At 44.2% G+C, this 18,268-nt stretch overlaps 1 protein-coding gene across 3 annotated transcripts in view; it reads left to right on the plus strand.

Annotated features, from left to right (window-relative positions):
• ECM2 (extracellular matrix protein 2) overlaps positions 1-18,268 on the plus strand; it is a 436,024-nt gene that overhangs the window by 391,348 nt on the left and 26,408 nt on the right. For all 3 annotated transcript variants that reach the window (XM_069643868.1, XM_069643867.1, XM_069643869.1), the window contains exon 9: positions 11,984-12,310. In XM_069643868.1, coding sequence (XP_069499969.1) covers positions 11,984-12,310 — 327 coding nt within the window. The remainder of the gene's footprint in view (positions 1-11,983; positions 12,311-18,268) is intronic.

Below are 18,268 nucleotides of genomic sequence, written 5' to 3' on the forward strand. Positions count from 1 at the left end.
GTGATATTTCTAAGGATTCTGTTCTCTGATTCTCCTCTCACTGGAGTCTCCCTGATCAGAGAAGCTGGCCCTAGCATTTGGGAACCTGTATGTAGATGCCCACCCATCCATTTCTGAGAGGCGTTGATCTAACAGTCCCATATTTCCCATTGTGTTGAAGTCTGCCATCCCCGTGGCCCTTGGCTCATATGAGCCAGTGGACATGGGGGTGGCAGAGTCCATGGAATTGAAGGGATTAAAGTCCCTGATGCCAGGTTTCCTGAGGTTATGCTCAGGGGTTTCTCTCTCCCATCTTACCTCATCTTTTTCAGCCCCTAATCCCTGATGACATTCCAGAATCTGACCCTTTTCTTCCTCTATTAAGGCCTTACTGGTCTCTATGAGTTGTTCTTGCATGGCTATCTGTCTATGAAGCCTGTCATTCTTTTCACAGAGAGCCTCATTGTCTCTCTGTGCTTCCTGCCTGAATTGTGAGTATTGGGCCATTTTTTGCTGCAGGAGACTCACCTCCTGAGTTTGGTCCTTACTGGTCTGATTATTCTTTGCCAGAGCCTCCTCCGCCCACCTGGTGTGCTCTAACAGCTTTTCATAATCCATTTTGATTTCACCAAGTTCCTCAAGGGCCCAGTGATTTTCTTCTAACTTTGTTTTTAAAAGGCTGACTTCCTGGGTTAGAGTGCCCCTTTGTGCAGCCAGGTCGTCCCTCTGTTTTTTGAATGCACCAGCTTTCTGACGCTCTTCATCAAACTCTGCTTGGGATTCTAAATCTTTGATGATTCATTTATTATTTTCACCTTTTAATTCGTCTATCTGGTCTTGTAAAATGACCATCTGTTCTACGTAGATTCTATTAAAAGTTAATTGTTGGTCCAACTTTCGTTGAGTCTGTTGTAGAGAATCCAACATTTCTTGACACTCTTTTTACAGTTTCAGTACCTGGGCGTCTTGCTCTGCATTCTTTTACAGTAAGAGTGTCAGTTCTTCTTGCAGTTTGGTGGCATACTGCCTAGCCTCTGTTTCAGCTTCTTGGCTACTCTGGAGCCTTTGCTCTGCAGAGTCCAGATTAGTCTGGATTTTCTGCATTACTTCCCCTTGCCTCTTTGTGAAGTCTACATGGTCTGCATACTTTCCCCGTATGACTCCTATGTGGAGGTACAGATAGGCTGCTATTTTGGCAATTTTGCATTGCTCCTCTTTTATTTTAGGGGTCATATACAGCTCACTGAGTGCTTGATGTAATGTCCCCTTGTCCTGCCAGATATTAAGGTTGGTTTCAGTGACTTCTTGTTTTATTCCCTGCAGCCATACCTGTTCGTCCTGTTCTACCCATTCACCCCTGACAAACAATTTGTGCAGTATGTGTTCCCTTGCAATATTGATTTCCACTGGGGTCGCCATTCCGGAAATATTAATTTCCTTCTGATTTATCTCAGGGTTACTTTAATTTTGCAAACAGGCCCCACTCCTTTGAGTATTTCTATTGATGGGTGTTAATACAGTATGGCACAGTATGGTAACCCAACCAGGTGTGTGTACCCCGTCAGCTAGCATGCTGTGTTAGACTGTCACAAGTGGTATGTCTAATTCAGGATCTTGCAACGAGCTCCCAAGCTGTAAATGATTTCAATCCGGCACACACCCAAGCCAAAGCCCAGCATGTGGTGCAAAACTGAAATCCTTATTTATTTTTGTCTAAAAGTTCAATATTCTGAACAATATACCACTCATATCACACCCTTCTCCTGGAACCCCCCGGTCACACTGAACCAGGAATCAGGCTGGTTTGCAAAGGTAAATATTTATTTTTGTATTTAAAATGTTATCACAATATGTTTTAATAGATAAACAACAATCACCAATGGGGTGACAGAACACTGAATAATGTCTTTAATACACGAGGAGTAAGTAATGAGCAAAACAAACGCAGCACAGAAAATAATACTTTTGTGTTGGTACAGATCAGATAGCACTGTGGTTAGCAGTTCCCCCTGCAACACCCCTCAGTCCCCCCAATAGGCAATGTAAAGATATAGGAGGAGAGAGCAGGTATTCAGGAATGGTACAAATCAAACAGAATATCAGTCCCACTTTCCCCCAGCAAACACTAGAGAAAAACGGAATTGACCTTTTAGCTGTCAGCCTGGCTTTCAAAATCTTTAGAATGGACTAGGCAAAAAACTCAAATATGGTCAAAAATACTGAAATTGTTATAAATTCCTATGGGTGCCCCTTTAGATAGTTGCACACAGGCACAAGCAATGATTTGGTCAGCAGAAAACAATTGAAATCTTAAGGTCCAAATCGGAAGCAATTTAGAGCTATTTTATACGTGTAAACCATTATAATTTTTAAAATCATGGCAAACTTTTCAGTGTGCGATATTTGCGATAATGGGAGAATCGCATTTTGGGTTCTATGGATAGCTGTGGATGTTGGGTACAAGTAGGAGTTGAAATTTCGTTTCTATTATTTCTATCAAAAAAAACTGAGGGAGTTATAGAGGTTTTAGTGAGGGTTGTTTTACAAAAATATAGGCGCAGATTTGGACAGAGGCTTTAGTTTTAAAATCAGAAAAATATTGACTATGGACTAGAGCATCTAAGCTAAGCCACCAGGACGGCACAACGTAAGAGTCAGGAGTAATTCGCGACTCAGTCCTGGTTCCTCGCTGTCCACCTTGGAGCGCTAGGCTAGTCACTTGAATGAAATGAATAGATCAAAGTTGACAAAATAACAGGGAAATGGATGCTTTTACAGATATACAGGATAAGATTTCACTACAGATTTATACAATGTTACTGATTATGGAAGTAAGGATATTTCCAGGGTTAGGAGGGGACAAGATAATGCACGGGAATCAACAGTTTCTAGCCTCCTGTTAATACTCACAAAACAATGGATTTAAGATTTTGGACTGTCAGGATTCTGGACCATGGACTCGGATCTATCAGGGACTGACAGCTGGGCCCATCGGACTGGACAGGGTCAGCAAGGCGCTCTGGTCACAGCACGGCATCTGCCCTTCTTGGTGCTGAGAATATTTCAATTCAGCAGGCAAGCATTAACAGCACTCCCGGCTTTATTATGATGCTTCCCCTAGGCTTTTGAGTTTCTGTTGTAGAATTTGAGGCCTAGCTGAGAATGGTTCAGCTATGCATAGGCCTTTGCTCTGCCAAGTTTCTGGAGTCTGGAACAAGGAAGATGTAGATTTCAGCAGCAGGGCGCTCCATCAGCAGTCAGGAGAGTGAGTGGATCTGTCTGTCTCTATGTGTGGTCAGCTGTCTCTATTTATCCTTTAAAAATGACATCACAAAGGGGTGTATGGGCCAGTTTAGCTAAGCTTGCCCCTTTGAGCTGGGATAGGGTCAACACTTCATCTCCGTCTTGCATTTGGGGTGATTGGATCAAGGCTGGCTGATGTCACATTTTATGATTTGCTTTACAGTCCTCAGAGACCTCCCTTTAGCTAGTGGTCTCAAAATCGTATTTTATACTAAACACACATTTCTACATTAGTCACCTTTATACAAATCACACACAAAGATGCCATATTTTGTGTAGCATCTTTTCATCAAAATCTCGCAGCTGTAGGATCTTGTTTTAACTATCTACAGAATTTTGTCCTTTTCTCTATCAACACAAATTCCAAATTTTAAACAACTCTCCACAAATGTGTGTTTAACATGGGAATGAGTGTATAAAGTTTCACAATTCTAGCAGAAATACAGACCCCATAAACCCACATTTCTTGCCATTCCTGTTCAGTATAAGCTAAACGGTTGTACTAAGTTTTCAAAGGTAGTGCTAAAAATTAGGTTGATTAATCTGCCATTTTTAGATTTTGGACCCCTTTTGATAATAAGTTATACACCTATTAACACCAAATGTTCAGTATTTGTCACTCCTTGAAGCATGTGATGGCCCCTACTTTGGAATTTGCTTCTGTCAGCCAGGAGTTTCCTGGGCTGCAACAGTTTTACGGCCTTTCACACCTTCAATATCCTGGGTTGGAGGATGTCAATTGTTCCTTAGCTTTCTATAGACAAGGGTCTGGGCTAACCAGCAATTAACACCTCTGCGTGGGTTTCTGCTGAGAGGAAGGCCCTCCTTCTTGGAGAAAAACCTGCTTTTCCAGTTCTTTCAGCCCCAGCCATGCTAATTAACTTTTAAATCCAGCAAAACCAACTTTGTTGCATCAAACATAATACATAATTTTCTTAGCCTTAAACTATGTGGGATAAAAACACAACTAAGATCTGTATTCCTTTTTGGCAACAATCCTTTTTCTGTTTGCTAATCCAGCAGGCTTTTGAGTTTTAGCTCACTTTTAAAGTTTCATCAGTAACTTCTCTGACAGCTGTCATTCAGGCGGCCCAGATTTTGGCATAGATGCTGTCAGTTTACAGACAATCCAGTTTTCTGATGAATGTTTTGCTCTTCATATTAGGACTTTTTATATATACAATGCTTCATTAGATACATGAATTTTAGCACCAAGCAAGATTTTAAATGTTGAAAAGTGTTGTGTTATAGGCATTCTGGAGTTTTTAGCAACAAAGCAAATGTCATTTGTAGGCACATTTGGGGTTTCACTTGCACAGTGCTGCTTCTCTGCACTCTGTTTGCTGGTCATGGGACCCACTGGCACATTTCTGCAGGGTGTGCTCTATTTCACTGCACATGCACCATGGGTGGCAGGTTGTGCATCCCTCTTTTTGTGTGTTGAAGCACACGGTTTTGGTAGGTTTTTGTAGGTTTGTGGCACGCACAAGGGTTTTTCCGCCATAGTTGCTGTTTCTTTCCCCATAACTGGCAGGGTGATGCTGCATAGCACGCCAGAGTGTGTCAATACATCCCACAGGACCTTAACATGTTATAGATTGGAACGTGGTGTATTCTTAAAGAAAGTAAGCAATACTGCCAGTGAAGGGTCCAAAAGTCGATACTCTTTTAGATATTCTTTCACAAGCTAAAGAGGAGGATTTGTATGTACAGGGAAATCTGTATGAATCGATCATGGTATTTTCGAAAGCAAATTGATGATGCTAAGAGCTTTCCAAGCTCTTTAAAAGTTAAAGTGAAGCGGTGAGTCTTGACAAGTGCATTACAAAATTCACGGAATAGTCAGAATTGTGATTTTTATCATTGCAACACATTTTAAGCCATCAATTAATGAACAGGGATTCCATCATGCCTGTTCTTGTGTATGAACTAGGACCGGAAGGATTAGCAAATACTCTCTTTTGGGGGGTCCTGCTTCTTTGGCGAATGGGGAGGGGCCACGGCCATCAATCAGCAGCATGGGAATGCTTTGGGCAAAGCATCTACCCTGTCACCTGAGGACACACTCAGCTGGTGGTTACACGCTGTTATTCAAAAAAACATGGGGCCTCATTACACGTATGCCGGTCCGGAAATAGCAGTGCTAGTAGCACCGTAATGGAACAGTTTTCCGGACTGTCACATTCCGAGTCACAAGTGCGGAAAAACACTGTCACCGCAAAGTGACCCCCATGGTGCTACCGCACACGCTAGCACCGTGACCAAAAACAGCAGAGTCGCCGGACATCCCTGAATTAACGGCACGGTGGTAGTACAGGCACATTTAGAGTTCTATCTACACGGAAACACCACCATAAAAATGGCGGTGGCACCGTGACCACCGCGCCTGTAATACCTCTACCACAGATCAGGCTTTAAACAGTGCCAGATGAGCAGCAAGAGGCCGCAGGTGTACCAAACCAGCACAGCTGCACACCATTTAACTCTGTGAATGCAGAAAAGGACCACACCCAACACACATTTCAACACAACCATGCTTTCAAACAGGCCACAGGTGGACAAAATTAGTCTAGCTACACACCATTGACCACTGGGAATGTACAAAAGGACCACACCCACACCCAACCCTACCTCCCAACACAACCATGCTGACAGTCGCTGTAGCACCAATTGGGCTGGGGAACCTGCAAGGAGCTATTGAGGATGAAGCAGTAGAGAGGCAGGGGAGGTCGCGTAGGTGAAGGAGGCAAAGGAGGAACCAGTTGGCCATGCCTAACATCAATGTCCTGCAGGTAGCACCCCGCAGGCAGCCACCTATACTGCGCATCAGGGCCTCACCCTGGAACCTGACCCCAAGCCAAATCCACACCTTGTACCGGCTTGACAGGGAGCCCATAATATCAATAATCCTCCTCATTAATGACAATATCTTCAGAATGATATACATACAGACTGCAATCCCCCCCTTGTTGAAGGTAGTGTTGGTACTGCACTTCCTTGTAACCGGCACATACCAGCACACCGTGGGTGAGCTGCATGGGCTGTCAAAACCCTGTTTTTCCAGGGTTTTGTTACAGGTACTGGATGCCCTGCTGTGCCATGTGGCAGACCACATCGCCCCACCCCAAAACCCTGCCCAGGTTAATGCCACCAAAGTGGCCTTCCATGCCCTTGCAGGCATGCACAATTGCATTGGTGCATCAGATTGCACCCATGTGGAGTTGGTTGCCAGACATGACATTGAGGCAGGGTATAGAAATCACAAACAATTCCACTCCCTCAACGTGCAGATGGTCTGTGATGCTGAACAACCCATCACCCATTTCTCCATGTTGCCAGGGTGCATGGCACATCACATCGGAGAGAGCACCTGGCTGTTGGGTGAGTCGAATGACCAATGCATGACCTCTGTGTAGTGGGTGGAGTGAATATGCACTCACCAGAGTTCACCTTGCTGTTAGGTGAGCCGAATGACCAATGCATGACCTTTGTGTAGTGGGGGGTAAATAGGCACTCAACAGAGTGCACCTTGCTGTTGAGTGAGTCAAATGACCAATTCATGACCCCTGTGTAGTGGGGGGGGTAAATAGGCACTTACCAGAGTGCACCTTGCTGTTGGGTGAGTCGAATGCCCAATGCATGACCTCTGTGTATTGGGGGTAAATAGGCACACACCTTACATGCACCTGGCTTACCGCTGCATGAGGTCCAAGACAGTTTGCCATGTCACAGGAATCCATGTACCAGCAAATTCGAAAGTCCCCCTAACCATGGAGTGTTACACTACGCAATGGTGGCATGTATATGGGAGTATTGTCACTGGTGAGAAAGCATGTGTGCAGACTGCCTACTGGGCTCGCTGCGCACAGCAGTGTCTTGCCTCTTGTGCGATGTGGCTGCGGAACACATATTGTCAGCACTGTACAAGACATGCGGCTCCTACTAGGCAGACACACACCGTTGTTTACATTGAAATGAATACGACATGTAGTAGCATTGAAGGCCATATCATAACTGCAGACAGTGAGCAGGCCAAACAGTCTCAGTTGGAATGAGTGACCAAACATTTCAATATGGAAAAGTTGTCACATGGAAAATTGTAAAAATCTATTGGCTCATCTGTGGCATGTACTATGTTGTGTGGTAATCAAATCCTGGAAACGTGTACATGCTATCATCACTGGCAAGAAAGATTCACTACAAACATTCAATCACCTTTCTGTCACTCCCATGCAGGTGAGGTCGGATACCCCCTCACGCCGTGGCTGATGACACCCATTAGACACCCACGAAACAGGCATGAGGAGGCCTACAACCAGGCACACAGCCGTACACGGGGCATCATAAAAAAGACTTTTGGGCTGCTCAAGGCCAGGTTCTGCTGCCTCAGCAGATCCGGCGGGGCACTAATGTATAGCCCCATCAAGGTTAGCAAAATTGTCCTGTCATGTGCCATGCTGGACAATATGTGTATTCAACGTAACATTGCAATGCCCCTGGACATGGACCCTGCAGATGAGGAGGATGGGGATGATGACGAAGATGGGATGGCAGTGCGACTCCAGCGGGATGCCATAGGTGGTCAACATGCACGGGATGCACTGATTCACACATTTTGTTTAACAGTCCTCTCAACCACATGGTGCACAATTTATGACACATAATTCTAACACTTCTATTAAATAATTAATACTCGCACAGAAAAAGAATGTCCACTCGTGATTTAGATGCACAACCCAGTGCATTATAATCAAGACAAATGAAAACAGGTGCAACACCAATACCCTCCCAAACGTACCGTCACACCTTCCAGGCCCCAACTATCTATCTCAACTATGGATCCCCTCCCCTTCCCAAATGTACCCTCCCACTTCTCAGGACCCAACTATCTATCGCAACTATGGACCCTCCACCCTCTCCCAAACGTACCCTCCCACCTCCCAGGCCCAAAATATTAACATTTGGAGCAATTGTCAATGTTTCAGCACTACTTCATGCCACGCTTGGTGGCATGTTTGTCCTTCTGAGATGAGCCAGGCAGGCACATTGATCTTCTCCTGGGGCTTCCTGCCTGGGAGTTTGCAGGCATGGAGCTGGTGGAGGGCACTGCCATGTTTTGAGACGGTAGTCGTGACATGATAGTCTGTAGGGCCAATGCCATTGTCTCTGCAATGTTAGATTGCACACTATTGCCCTCATGGACCAGATGAGACATGAGGACAGTGGCACAGGCCGAACACCTAATGGCACGGGCAACCCGGTGTCCAATAGCCCAATGGCTCTCCCTCTGAAGGCATGACTCCTCTAAGTGCTGCTGCACCAGTGTGGTCAGTGTGTCCTGGCGCTCCTCCATCCTTTGGAGATGCTCATTCAGCTGCTGTAGTGATGGGTTGGGCGAGTGAACAGGACTTCTGGGGCTCATGGGCCTGAATGTGCCCAGAACAACTGGGGTGTGCTTTGTGTCCTCACCGGTGTTTCCGCCTGCCTCAACAGCCCCATCCCCATCACTGCTTTTTGTGGCATAAGACTCGGCCTGGTGGGGTGGTGGTGCTGCACGTCCCAGTGGAAATGCACATGTGGCTGCCTGTGTCACGGGGCAGCAGGTGGAACAGGCAGAGGGGTTGCCTGTGTGATGGGGGCAGCAGGTGGAACAGGCAGAGTGGCTGCCTGTGTGAAGGGACCAACAGGTAGAACAGACAGAGGGGCTGCCTGTATGACGGGGCAGCAGGGTTGTCTGCCGGCTCTGCCTGGTGTACCATTGCAGTTGTCACTGCCTTGATGGCCGAGGTGCTTGCACCAGAGTTTGAGGGACGTTGTGCTGTGACCCTTGCACGTCTGCTGTCCCTTGATGTTTTGTGCTTGACCGCCATCCGTGACAGATGATGTTCCTGTGGGAGAATGAAAGGCATGATGTTAGGGAACTGACTGGCTCAGTATTGTACATTTACATGCAACATTGTCATCATGCTATATTACATTGTGGGGGCAGGCAATGCTGCATGGTACGTCTAACTCATGCATGGGTTGCGTTGCTCACCTGCAGGCACTGTGCAGATGGCACAAGTGACACAGCTGTGCTGGTATGCTCACATGTACACCCACATTGGGTTGTGGGTAGTGCCATGTGTGTCTGCCCTTGTGCAGATCTTTGGGATGTGTTGCAAAGGTTGTTGAGGGGTGTCTGTGTGTGTGCCTGGAGTCGATGTGTGACCTGGTTGCATGGCCAGGATGTGTGTGGTGTTTTTGTGGTACAGCTGCCAGGGTCATATGGGGAACACGCACTCCACAATCAGTGTGTGCCCACGTGTCTGTACAGGTGAGGGCGTACCAGTGTTGTGATGTGCTGGCAATGATAGCATGGCAGACACACATGCAATTCTTGTGACCAGGATGCACAGTGTCACCTTCGTGGATGTTTTTTCTATTGTCAGTTGAGCCTGCAGAAGAGTTCTTCATCTGTGTTTGCATGTGCGGGTTGGGGGGTGGGGGCTGGGTGCGTGGCTTACACCATAGCCATGCTGTACATGCAGCTGTGTATTGGTTTCCCTGCATGGGTGTGTGTGCTGCAGTGTTCAGGTGACACTGTGCCGCATTATGGGCCCTGTACTAACCATGCCATTGCTACCGGCAGCTTGCTACTGGAGCCATTGGCAATGCACATATGCAGACCTAACAGTGCAACTGGACTAATCAAAGTCCAGGGGCCAGGAGGTCAGGCAGCAGGATGTTCTTGATTCACATTCTCATTGAGTCCCATACGGTCCCATGTGAGTGGGTAGGCAGGAACAGTGGTATCGTTGTTGATGGTGGCAGTGCTTCCATGGCAACTCAGTATGCCAGGAACACAGCACACACCACAGACAGGCCTGTTGGACCCTGCAGCCCTGGCAGTTACCGTAATGGGCCATCGTCATGTGTTTCCAGGACCTGTCACATGTGTGGCTGTCTACTTACAGGAACCATAGTGTCAGTTCACACGCAGTCATGTGTGGTGCATTGTCATATGGTTGTGTATGGGTCATGCTTGGGCACAGGGCATGTGACTTGCTTTGCAATACATTCAGTGGGGGGGCATGGGAGTGATGGGTGTGGTCAGGGTGATGTGGCCAATGCTATGGGCATTTATGTGCATTGATGGTAGAGGGGGGCATGATATGCTTGTGTGAGCTTTGTATTTGTGCAGTTTCTATACTCACGAACCTTGACAGGTGTCTCGGCTCCTGCCTCTGCTGTGCTGACTCCCTCTATGCCCTCCAAATGGAGCACACTGCCGCACTTATCCTCCCATGGAAGCAGCTTCAGGGGTGAGGGTGGTCCACCATCTGCGGCTGTGCATTTGCAGTGGTGTGCAGCCAGAAGGTTGCGCACCCTTAGCCAGAGGTCATCCCACTGCTTGTGGCAGTCTTTTACGCTCTGTGCTGTAACCCCCATAGCTGTCACCTTCCGGGCTGCTTCTGCCCAGATTGCCTTGCGCTGGAGCTGGGTGCTGCAGCGCTGGTCTGCGGAGAAAAGCTCCCCAGCATTCTTCACTATGTGCTCCACCAGCATGGTGAGCTCTGCCTCACTGAAGCATGGCTTCCGCTGGCGAGTTTGGGGAATTCTTGATGACATGTCCCTGGGTGTGTTGTGGCACTCACTAAGGCTGGATGGCTTCAGGAACAGGGAGATTGCAGTGGATTGTGATATTTGTAAAGGTTTCCAGGTTCTTTCCGGTTCCGGCTATCACGTTATTTCCAGTTCCAGTGTTTCCAGGTCTGTGTACTTGGGGCTGCTAGGTCCGACAGGCACTCGGCAGAGGTGGATGCACTGCCAACATTGGTGACGGTACATCCGTCTATACCAGTGTTACTGTGATGACGGTGTCACCCCTTCCACGGATAAGGGATGCGTGTGACCAACAAGACGTAATCCTACCTTGTTTCCAGTACCACGCAGTGGCGGACCCGGTAGGAACGCCATCACGGTAACACCAGATTTTTACCACCAGACTCGCAATGAGGCCCATGATTGGTCATTTGCAACGCATTACAGTCTTTCTTAATTATTGGATTCATCCCAACTAGCTAACTGCACTCAAACATTTTCAATTACACGTGTGGCTACTTCAACTCAAATTATCTTGGATGTCTATATTATTGTTTCTCACATAGCTAATCATCCTTAATTAAGCCGTATGTAGGTCAAATTATTGATTCTGGGCATCCCATATATAGCTATATCCAATCTGCCTTTTGTGTGAAAATGAACAATTCAAATAATAAAGGTGTCAGTCAATGATTAAGAGATTGATAACTAATGTAAAACCGAACAAACATGTTTGCAACAATAAACAGGGTATCTTATTTCAATCAAGGTAGGAAAACTGATAGGTATTTGCCTATCAAAGCAGATATCCACGACTTTACAAGATGATTGGGTCTAAAATGTTGTGTGTGTGTGTAACCACGCTCCCACTGTGGTTAACAGTAGAGAAAAACGAACAATTCTTATTGTAAAACTCAAAACATATGCTAGGCATTGACATAGCACTGCAAATATATATTTTGTGAGAATGCAATGTCTTGAGAAATGTACTTCCTAGGATATGAGGTCCAAGTATAGTAAATAATGCTGCTCTGTCTGTTTGCCCATGTTATTATGGCAGGAGCTCTGATCATGGAAAAGGTCTCTCTAAATCCAACTTACCTCTTCTTTCCTACAGGAACCTGGAATCAATAGACCTTTCATACAACAAGCTGGTGCATGTCCCCTCCTTCCTGCCAAAATCTTTAGCACACCTGGTGCTGATGGGGAATCAGATAGAAAGGATTCCTGGCTATGTATTTGGACACATGACGCCCGGGCTGGAATACCTCTACTTATCATTCAACAAACTTCCAAGTGATGGGATGGATCCAGTGTCATTCCACGGGGCATATCACTCACTGCGAGAGCTCTTCTTGGACCACAATGAATTAATAAGTGTTCCAGTTGGATTGGAAGATATGACAGCTCTCCAAGTACTGAGGCTAAACAATAACAAGATACGGTAAAGCAACATTTAATTCTTTCAATATGTCTATATATGGATGCCAAATCTACAAATGCTGTAAACATTAACCTTTTTATATGTTCTTAAAGTACTTTCCTTAGAGTTTAATCTGAGCTCATAGTGCACATGCATGAGGCAATAAGCACGCCTCAAACACACAATGAATTTGTGTACATGATGATTAACTATAATGTTATTATCATTTTTTGGTGCTGTTGTTTCTTTCTTCCTTACTTTAGTTTCCCTGTATGTGCCTCTAATTTGTATGTATTTGTGCATTGTTATATGTATTTTTCTACCTACACAAGTGTGTGGTAAGTTTTCAATTTTTACCTATTTATTGCATGTTTAACATTACTCAAAACACTCATATGTTATTTTACTATCGGAAATTACCAGTTTAAAAATATTGTACTTTATAGATGTATGATTAGGTTAATCTCCTAACAACAACACTCAAATATAATAATTTGTTTACATGAGTACATTCTTTAATACATTAAGTAGTTCATGATAGGTCTCCCAATCACCCGTAACATCTTGTTTCCAACATTTTAAAGCCAACTCACTGTAGGGACTGTGCATTAAAATTAATGTAATATGTGATGTCATCAATGGAATTTGTGATGTCATCTTTTATGAAGTCTTAGAAGTGCACGGTGGTGGCGGGAGTTACGGTTGCTTAGCTTACCATAACTGGTGAATTTCTGAGGTTTTTCGGTGTTACTAGTAACCGTAACCTCCCTTTAACAACATTTTTTTCAGTGAATTTCATAGGTTTTTTTAGTGCAACTTAACCATAACGTCCCTTTAACAACGTTTTTTTCAGGGAATATCATGGGTTTTTACCAGTACACGCGAATTTCCTACAACTTACTAGTATCATACTTAATCCAATATATCAACATTTTTGTCCAATTTACAAACTTCCATACACGTTTTGCAACTTTTTGTACAGTTTTTGTGTTCATCGACGTTTACAAATGTCTGATGTCATCGCAGACTTTTCGAACAGTATCACGTGACCGTGCACGTGTGGGGCATGATGACTCGCGAACAAAACACCACTTTGCAAATGGGTCTGTGCTTCGCAAACAGTTCAGAACTGCATTTTCTGCTGATCTGGAACTTGCAACCTCAAAATGTATGTACTCTTGCACAGCTCCTACACCTATTCTTACTCATTATCCATCAACAATCCAGCACACAGCAAATACTTGGAAGAACATTAGCAAAACTGCTATTTATCATAAAAATGGCATCAGCTATTGCCATGCCTCCTCCCCAAGAGCCACCACAAGCTGGAGCACCTACAAAACAAACAAAAAAGTTCTGCACCTCCAAAGACAATGAAGAGGACCAAAGAAATCCGGTAGAAGAAGTGCCTACCTCTAACACCAAGAGAGAATCATGGAAGGGGCAGTTCTTCACCACTGCTGGGAACGTACCAAAGGCTAAAGCTACCAAAGTGAAGTACACTAAGAGAAACGTTGTACTCAGTCACAGACTACATGGACGGTACTCCTACGGACCACCTCCATGCACCGCCACACCAAATCCAACCACTGCAATGCTCTCAGAAACGTTGTTCCTTTCTTAGCAAGCAGTAGGCTGTCTTCCTCCACCTCATCTTCCTCAACCAATACTGTAACCACACAGCCTACTTCTATGGGACACAAAATCCCATCAGCTACCTTGCAAGAGATAAAAGAGGATGTTGATCCAGATATTTCGAAGACAACAGTACTCTGTAAATACTGCATCACACCACTCTGCATGGGGAAGCAATTTCGAAGTGCTTTTGAAGCTGTAATGAAGGAGCCTGAGAAACACGGCTCCCTTGCTTAGATCTAACACATGCGCAACATCTTCCGCTGTACACCTGCCCCTTCATATTAGTGGTTGTTGCCTCTTCCGGCATTTCCCTCCCCACCATACTTTATGACCGCCCCTGCAAAAAAGAAATAAAAATAAAAAAAAGGTTCCTTTAGGAACCACCTTTCACAGTTAAAAGATAGAAGTAAAAGGATTAATTTTATAGACTCTATCTACTTTACATTTCTCAATAGAGTCGATAGACTCAATAACATTCTCCAACATATCCATTAGCATTTTGTGTTATGCAAATGGAATAATGCAGCGTTCATCCCCCATTCCAGCCTCTTGGTGAAATATCATCCAGCGGTTTTGGCTCCAGGCGTGAGCACATCTTTTTCCATTGTGTCTATGGGAAAAAACAAAAATGTTGGGATCCCCCTATAACTTTGCCCACCTGCATGAAATCTCACAAGCCGCCCAAAAAGTGATCTTCATATGGGTTGAGCAACTTAACCACCATAACTACAGAGCGCTAACGCATGCCCTGTAATATATACCAGGGGTGGAAATAATGACAATTTGAATTTGAATATTTTGAACAAGGTGAGCGCTTCAATCCAAATCTCGGTGCACGAGGATGAAAATAAAGAGTGGAGCAATGCATTTTAAGGGTGCTTTACAAAAGGTCAACAAGATAATTGATCAGGTTGTGATCCAGTTGATGGATTTAGAGGATTTAAGTGTGAACATGTTTATTCATTGTTAATTGATATGATCCTGGCTGCAGTAGGTAGAATGCTTCTTAGCACCTCAAGTGGAAGTGGTAGTTCCAAATACAAGAGGAGGAGGGAGCACAATCAACAGTGGCATTTCTTAATTCTTGAAGACTTCAGACCATGAGGTGTAGAGGAGTAAGAGAAGAACAAACAAAAGTGCATTGGAGATAAACATTTTATTGTTACAGCTGAAGCACGAGCACAGGAGTGGCGCAAGAGCCCCATAAAGGTGTACATCCAGATGAATAATTCTAACCAGTGCACCCTACTGGTGGAGAACCAAGGTCCAGGAGAGAGCAAGCGGGCAATGAACATACCCCCCTTCTATGAGCTTCATGCAAATGTGCCTCAGGTGATAGGTTAACTTGAAAAATCGAGTGCTGAGCCATTTCTGAATTTAAAACGAGCCTCCTAGTTTGATGTCCACAGGTAGGCTGATCCAGAGAGCAGAGCCACCCCTGGTGATAGATCCCAGACTAAGTTTTGTTTATTTAAAGGGGGTGCTCATGAGCATTCTTGCTGTGGTGGAATTGAGGTCCCAATGAAGTACGGATATTTGGTAGTGCACAGTCTGTGGTCGGTGAGATCTCTGTCCTTTGTAGCTTTTGTAGGATGCATAGAACTTTGACATGAACTCTGTGTTTCAAGGAGGAAGAGATGTGATTTTAGGATTCAAGGCCGATCACAAGCCGGGCAGCCTTATTGTGAATCAGCTGTAGGGTGTAGAGCAGGTGTTTCAGGAGATACAATTATGAGCTATTGCAGAGCTAGTATTTCGTCCTATATACAAGATACCAAACACATCATTCAACAACTCACATCAGTAAACTGGGAAGAAAAATGTAAACTAGTTACCTTGGATGTATCTTCACTATACATCAGTATTTTGCATATCAAGGGCATAGAAACCACCGAATATTTTTTGAAAACGCAATCCGTCTCATATTTTCTCCAAAATGCAATGGTACTAGAGATGCTAAGCTTCGTGTTACACAACAACATTTTTCTCTTCAACTCCAAGATCTACAAACAGAAACACGGTACGGCAATGGGGGCCAAATTCGCCCCAGCATATGTTAACCTATACATGGGTCACTATGAAATACAACATGCCTGGCAACATCCGGCCTTTACCCACAACAACATCATATTCTGGGGCCGCTACATCGATGACATTTTGATGATTTGGAATGGAACATCACAACATCTCAAATAATACCACCAGCACCTTAATAATAACTCCTACAATCTGAAGCTTACTATACAAGAAAGCACAGAGAGTTTCCAATTCCTTGATATTGAACTATATGTTGCCAATAACATCATACAGGCAACACTATATGTGAAACCAACCACAGGCAATAGCATGCTATATGCTACAAGCAATCATTCACATCACACCATAGTCAACATCCACTACAGGGAATTTCTTAGAATTAAGAGAAACTGCACAACCCCCGGAGAATTTGAAAAACACATCACTGTGGCAAAACAGAAATTCCTCGACAGAGGCAACCACAACTCCACCCTAAACAAAGAATGTCAGAAAACACTACTGAGATCCAGAAATGAGTTACTACTAAATAAACCTCCGATCAAAGCCACAATGAGTCAAGCAACAAGATTCATCACAACTTACAACTCAGAAACATCAATTTTATGCAATAGTCTCCTTAAACATAGGTCAATTTTAACATCAGACGTGGACTTAAGACCATATTTGGATAACCACCCAAGTATAACGTACCGAAGAGCCTGCAACCTTAAAAATATGCTATGTCCTTCTCACTTCCAACCAATAAAAGACCATAAAGGTTTGTCACAATTATGGAATATGCCCAAACTAAAAGGAAACTGAAGTGTGGATCCTGTTCGGTTTGCAGTTACTCAGTTAATGCCAAAAAAAACATAAACTTGCCCAATGGACAAGAACACCATCTGACTTTATCAACTGCAATTCAAACTTTGTGGTATATGGCATAATTTGCAGTCACATGTATTCAAAATCCTTAAGACTTCAATAGGCCAATTGAATCACTGTCTGCCTTCTATTTCTTATTTTCACAACAACTGAAGCGGCATGCTACTGAAAAGTGTTTTTGAAGCAAAGAATTGTACAAATTAAGATTACCTAATTACTTGGATAACAAGTGGGGCAACATGTTATTGAAAAGTGTTTTGCTTTGAACTCTTACAAATACAAACTTCAAATACCAACAAGTATTCAGAAGATTCTTTTATTTTCTTTTCTTGAACATAAAGGGCGCAGGGAATTACCAGGTGTTATTTCTTGAATAAGTATTGCAGTGGTCTAACCTGCATACTACTACTGTTGTGGTGACATCTACCTTGTGTTGCATAATTGTGAGGTGTTATCAGCACAGACAATGTATGGCATATACACTGTATACAGATAATAATATGCTGTTTGATATTTAAATACATATTATGTATAATTGGGAGAGGAGGTAACGAAGGTGGTGGGACAATGTGCTGGATTTGAGCAGGTTCTCCTTATGGGAAGGAGAGTGTCTTTAAGGGCAGATTTGAAAGCATGGATATTAATGACATTTTTGATATCAGGTTTCTGGAAGTGCCTGTAGAGAGGGTCAAGAAGAGAAAAGGAGTGAAGACGTGAGGAAGAACAGGCGGATTAGGGAACAGATAGACTAAATGAGCTTCTGGTCAGAAGGTATGAGGCAGGCAGTAGGGGGTGACTGAGTTAGCTAATTAGGTGAACTAGACCATGATATGATTTAAAGAGGCATCCAAGGAATGTAAAGAGAGATTGGTGATGCATGGAGAGCAAGCTGGGATAAAGGTGAATAGCAGACATGCGAGAGAAGCATAGGAAGGTTTACAGAGTATGCTTTGCAATGTGGAACATTTTAGTGAGAGAAAAAAGAATAGAAATGCAGGACTACTGGGAGGCTAGAACAGTAGTCGATTAGACTGAGTAGAAGGGTGGATTGGTGTGGAGGAGAGATTATACTGACTTTAAGTAGTTTCAGCCTTGCAGCAGTTACAGTAGATGTGATAAAGTGGCAGAGTTTGAAGATGCTGTTGAGGAAGAACCATGGTTGATGGTATGGTGGGGTGGTGATTTAAGGTCAGGAGAAATGGATTTGGGGAGGGAGAACGTGGTGGGGCTGATGATCCATAAGGTAGATGACTTCAGCCTTTGAGGAGTGGAGCATTAGACAACAAAGGGCAATCAAGTGGTGGGTGGCCAAAACACAATTAGAGATATGACAGAAGAGGTTATGGGTTAAAGCGGGAAAGGATAAGAAGGTCTTGCTATCATCAGTGAGTAGATAATAGAATACCCCAAAGAAGTAGATCAGCTTCCAAAGAGCATAGG

Source organism: Ambystoma mexicanum, chromosome 2p, assembly GCF_040938575.1.
Source record: "Ambystoma mexicanum isolate Mex_15411 chromosome 2p, UKY_AmexF1_1, whole genome shotgun sequence".
In the NCBI taxonomy this organism is placed as follows: domain Eukaryota; kingdom Metazoa; phylum Chordata; class Amphibia; order Caudata; family Ambystomatidae; genus Ambystoma; species Ambystoma mexicanum.